Source organism: Prosopis cineraria, unplaced genomic scaffold (genome assembly GCF_029017545.1).
Source record: "Prosopis cineraria cultivar Desert tree isolate PC_DT_omini unplaced genomic scaffold, ASM2901754v1 PC12, whole genome shotgun sequence".
Taxonomy (NCBI): domain Eukaryota; kingdom Viridiplantae; phylum Streptophyta; class Magnoliopsida; order Fabales; family Fabaceae; genus Prosopis; species Prosopis cineraria.
This window is the reverse complement of record NW_026555343.1, coordinates 5242070-5248069: the sequence shown is the minus strand read 5'-3', so window position 1 is coordinate 5248069 and position 6000 is coordinate 5242070. Positions and strand designations below refer to the sequence as shown.

The window sequence follows — 6000 nt, the reverse complement described above, 5'->3', positions numbered from 1 at the left end:
TTGCTTACTTCTACCTTCCATTTTGCTTCTTTCTCTTGTAATTCCTTTGCCAGAAATCCACCTCTGTTCATAGAGAAGGAACTATGGCTTTCAACAAACTATACTGAGAATTTGGACGATTCCATCAGTATATCTCCATTGTGCTTATTGCATTGTTTAGGGTTCTTATTCTTGGAAAATTCCATGTACTTCAAATGACTTTTTTTTTTAAATAAATGGAAAATGTTTTGCATATATTAGGACACAATAAGGCAAAATCCTGTGTACTTTGAAACCAATGGATGTTACTTAATCCTTTGGTTTTCATGATTCTGAGTTACTCATGCCTGTACATATATTGATTTACTTGTCCCTTGTCATAAGGAAATTTTTGTGTCCTTTCTTAGATCTTTTACCAAATGAGGATAGCTGTCTAATTTATTGCCTTAATAACCGAGTCTTACGAGGTTAATTATTTTTAATGTGTCTCTGTAGATAGAGACCTGTTATTTAGGTGACAAGGGTTCTACTGATACGTGGCTAAACATTCTTCCAATTACAAGACAGTGCTCAAGCCATATGAGGAATCATGATTTGGTATGAACTTTTGAAATGAGAATTGAGGCAATAAATGATTTTTCAATGTTTCTCTTTCTTTCTCTCTGTTTTTTCTTTTGTTTTGACATCAAAGCTATGAAATTTAGTTATTTATTATTTATTATTATTATTTTATTATTATTTATTATTGTTATTATTGTTGTTCTGCTGCTGCTACTATTGGTTTTCCAAATTCTTTAATCTGCAGGCGTGTATCCGTCACCCCTGCAATGGGCAAGCCATCTTTTGATGGGCCTGAGTGCATAAAAGAGGTGTGGCCCGTCAACTTCTGTTTGATATGAAGATTACTAGTTAGAGAAAAGCTCCTAGATTTCATATGTCAAATATGGCTCGTAGTATTGGATCCAAACCTATATAATTTGGTAAATAAGGCACCTAGAATTGAATCCAAACCTCATTTTGGCATTAGATTGACTACGCTTTTATTTGTAGTGTTTTAAATTTTACTTTTTTAATATGGCAAATTGAAAGCTGTGAATTACCGGATGTTGCTCTTTATTGTTCTTTAAAACAGAAATTTGCTGAGGGGGAAAGTTTTGGCCAGTAGTTTTGGTGCGTACAGGTCATCCAGAAAGCTTTAATGACAATGTTTTGCCGTTTGATTAAAATAAAACAAAAAATATGCCAGCTTTTTCTTTGTGGCACTATTTATCTTGCCATTGCCCATTGATGTTTGTGGGACCCATGTTATAGTTGCAAGGTATCATGCTATTGCTTGTACATCTCTGAACGTCACCTTTTTTGGGTGATTATCTCTGAATGTCACTTTGATGCACATATCTGTTTACGTGTGTTACAGCGATAGCTTAGATGGTTGGGTGAGTAGGGATTTGGATAGAGTTAAGTTTATCATTCTTATCCTTAGTATATAAACTAGAAACGTCCCAGCATTGAGGAGGAACAATGACTTATAGTTCCACATAATTTAATTATATCTATCATCAATTGACAATCATCGATATCAATCAATATAATATATATATATATCGTAATCAAGGTACGGTTTTTTTTACTGTAGTTTCTTAAAGATTCAAAGTTATAGATTCCCATGCGATTGCACAATGTGTCCTCGTTTTAATATTAAAAACGTAGCACTATCTTCCTAAACTATCACAGAAAGTAGGAAAATATTGCAAGTTAATATCTAAAAGCCATGTAGTTATCTTATTACTTGTCATGCAAGGTAAAAAAACAGGAAAGATGATAGAGAAGAAGAATAATGTATCATGTGAAATAACATGACTTTAGAAGCTAGACTTACTTATATGTAGGCTATCATTTTTTTGGATAATACATAGCACAGTTATTGTTGGGGAAGTTGCGTGTAATTTTTTTTTCCCCAAAAATAAAAGGAACATAGTCCCAAGTTTGATTGATGGCATGTAGGATAAATATTCAATTTATCATGTTCTCATGTTTCTCTCAGATTCAACTCAAGACAGAAAGGAATGCTTCAATTTCTAAGTTCTTCACAAAAAAAGGAGCTGAAAGGAAAGACTCAAAGCCAGAGCAGAGAGTATCAAGTCATGAACAATGTCAAAATTGAAAATCTGCCGAAAGCGACGAAGGAGGAACCTGAACTGAGGAGGGAGATGATGAGAAAAAGACCAGAGAATGTAACTATGATAAAGATGATGCGGCAAAGCATCAATCAAGCGTGATTATGAGGCTTTTAAAGAATTCAAAGCCAGCTTTTCATGAAAGCGCAAGTCCAGTGAAGAAAAATGCAAAAGTGAAGAGTTCTGCGGATGATAAACAATCATCCTTGTTTTCATACTTCGGGAAATGCTAACTAGTTTGCTGTTGTGGTAAGACTTAGATTTCTATGTTTGTTCTACTAATGATGTAAACCATGAAGTGACGTTTTCTTTAGGTTGGCGTAGGCACATAAGTAACGCTTCATGCTATCTATCATGTTCCCTAATCTCACTGTGGAGCTTCTTAACCTGTGGATAACATTCGAGATCTGACAGAACTGTTTCTTTTCCCACTCTTTTGTTGGCTCAACGAATTTTCTAAGTTGTTATCTCCTATTGTATAATTTTGTTACAGTTTTTTATGACTTTAAAGTATGTAAAGGATGGATCCCGGAAAATATTCCTAACAACGTAACTGGCAGGTTATTCATAATAATTTTTAGAATTCTTTGTCAAAAACCGTACTTGTTTTTCAGTAATTTTGAGGAATTTTGTGTAGGTTCTTTAATTAATCACGTAAGAGTCTATAAAGATTCGTGAGGTAATATAGAAGGCATTAAAACTGACGCAAATACAAGTATATGACAATTTAAAAAATTAATATAATTTAATGTGCTGTATTTATATCTAGTAATTAAGTATGCATCTTATATAGGGACGGCATTTATGCGTGCATAGCTTTTGAAAGTCCAATAAAAACATGTACTTTATGAGAGGGAAAATATATTATAATTTTTGGTTCATGAACTTGATTTTAATTATCTACTCAGCTCCTGATTTTTAATTTGTAACAACTCAATTTTTATAATTCATCAACTCAATAAATTATAAATATTCAGTTGCACTAAGTTAAAGTTAACTAAATTAATAATGAAAAGAAAATTCAAAAACTAAAAGTTATATAATCTTGCTATAATATTATATGCAGGGTTTTCTCAACTCAGAAGTTTTATCCTCTGGAATACGCACGGAAGGTAAAAATTTGAAAGAATCAGACAAATACACAAAAAAGAAGATTATCAATATATAGATATTATGACATTTTGCATGATCCGCCAAGGGACACCTGAAAGGTTACAGACAGCAGTTAAAACTGAAACTAGAAGGCAAAGGAACAAAGACAAGGCCACCTACTGTTGACGATGAATTTGGCCTTGAATATCAGTAGCAAATGTATATATGCAGTATGCAAACAGGAATAAAAGAGTCAGAGACTGGAGGGCGTGATTCCTTTGATTAATATTATACTATATCAGCACCCTGAAAAAGACGCAGGTACTGAAATTCAAATTCAACATTGAACTAGTCAAAACACTGGTTAAAAAATTAATAGTCAAAAGCATAATCGAATCATATCAAACCGATCATAAACCAATTATTTTATTAAACCGACAAAAACACTGGTTTAATGATTTCATGATTCAATCAGGCGAATTGACCTGGATTTCCGTACTATAAAAAAGACAAGACTAAGGAATTGGAGTTGTAATTATTTAATCAACAACCTAGTGAGCTCTAACAAAGAAAATACTGAACTCTGGGCCTTGGGCACCATCCGGGTTGATCATGTACAGAGTTTCAGAGTCCTTAGAACCAACCACCCTCTGAAATCTTGCCCTCATATATGTCAATTCCCCATCTGGACTTTCCTTCTCTGAAGGACTTGGAATAACCCCTGCGCCCATGGAAACGCCTCTTAAATGCTGCATCACGTGCATCTCATCTTGACTCATCTGCTTCCTCCTTATGGAGTACCCTACTTTCCTCCCATTGCAATAGACTGCCCACACAAACTCCTCAAACAGCTTCTTCTTCGGGGTCTTTGTCTCGCTCTCCAATGCGATTCTCAATATGTCTGACGCCATTTCCTTGTTCAGAGCACTCGTGTGCATTGGTAGCTCTATGAAGAAGAACGGCAAGCAGTGAGGATCCTCTTGTATTGCCAGGCTCACCCTTCCTTTGCGGTATCCAAAGATTGTGCCTGAAGTTGCATTGTCCTTGATCATAGGCTTACGTGGTCTTCCCAAAAGTGCCACCATTTTGCAGCCAGATGTCAACATAGGGAAGAGCTTGAACATTTTTAACAGCCCGCCGGTGGAGAACTTGCCGCCACCGCGGCCACGTTTCTCCCCCGACCTATGATGGCTGTGGCGGAGCAGGGATTCCATCACTGGGTTTTCCATGGGGTAGCAGGGACTGGATTGCACAGAAGACATTATAACTATGGCATGTCACATATATTAAGGTTTCAGTTCTCAGAAAAAGAAAAACAACAGACCTCACAGCTCAGAGTCAGAGAGTAGAGGGATACATATAGGCTCAATAGAGATGGGTCTGGCAAGTTAGGAAGTTAGTTGATGATCACTTAATTGAGTTTTTTCTTGGAATCTATCCAGTGGGGCAGTGTAAGAGGCCTTTCAAATTACTTTAAGCGAAGAAAAGAAGTGTGATTAAAGGTTGACATGACCAAGTTTCTGAAATAGATGGGGGCTGGAACGTGATAAGGTAAGGGGAGGCTGGACCACGAGGTGTGATTGTGGGGACATTGAAGGAAAAAAAGTGAGAATTTTTCTCAGAAATGGATTAGTTTGTTGGGTAGGCATGTGGCTTAACATCACTTTGCTTGATGCTTTTAGAAACCCATCACAAACCATCACTAATTATTGAGATGCAGCTCATCCTCCCCCTAACATTTCTACGATTGATGTGAACACCATGGAATCACTTTTGCTTCTAAGTGACTCTCCCTTTCCTTTGTCCCCTCTAGTGGCTCCTTTTTAATGTGTCAGACCAGAGGTCATTCTCAGGAAGGTGTGCGTTAGGCCGTAGAAATTGTCAATCAAGCGGCACTGTAAATTAGCTTATGATATTGCAGTGTGGAAAGAAAAGTCTAGAAAGTAAAAAATAAAAAATAATCTCCCAAACACTTCATCGTCCTCCTTCCCTCAAGATTTTGCAGTGTCGTGAGAGACTCGGTCTATGATAGCATACATATGGGTGTTAAAAATCAAGTTTCAGGACTTATTCCAATTATGCAAGCTTTCTCATACCCATTTGTTTAATCCAACAGCCAGTTAATTTTGTTGTTTTGCGGAGATTCAAACCTCGAAGGCGCCGAACATTAACGTTCTTCACAGCTGCAGGTTTTGACATCAATCTTCTAAACGGCGCCGGTGAAAATCAAGAGCTCTGAGTTCAATAAGTGAGGCGGACGAAAATCACGCAGATGGAGGGAGAAGATGAAGGCTATCGGAAGAAGAAGAGAGTGCTCTGAAGCAGTTAAAGTCGTGTTTGTTGAATGTTGATTAAAAATATTTACCGTTGGATTTAAACAATCATTGGAATCATAATCTATGTGTTTATTTAATTTAAATGATCATCAAATCTTTATATATATATATATATATATATTTTACCGAATCCATGGAATGTTTTTCTTTTTCTTTTTTTTTATGAATATCCTCTTACCATTAAAAAAAAAAATCTAATAATACGTTTTTCATTAAGGATATTTTTTAATTCATAATTTGTAAATTTAGATTTTTTATTTTTAAAAATTTTCAGATATTATGTTAACAATTTTTACTCATGCAATATTGACATTAATTATTACTTTTTTAAAAAATTATAGTTATAAATGATATTTAAAATAATAAATTTTAAAATAAAACCTACATAACTTCAAATTTCAACGTGTACTGCGTCA

General features: G+C 35.2%; 1 protein-coding gene across 1 annotated transcript; it reads right to left on the bottom strand.

Annotated features, from left to right (window-relative positions):
* Nucleotides 1-3509: 3509 nt before the first annotated feature.
* Nucleotides 3510-4986, bottom strand: LOC129288876 (protein MIZU-KUSSEI 1-like). The gene has a single exon (XM_054925679.1). The coding sequence runs from the start codon at nucleotides 4508-4510 to the stop codon at nucleotides 3800-3802; it is 711 nt and encodes a 236-aa protein (XP_054781654.1). The 5' UTR covers nucleotides 4511-4986; the 3' UTR covers nucleotides 3510-3799.
* Between the last annotated feature and the right edge of the window lie 1014 nt (nucleotides 4987-6000).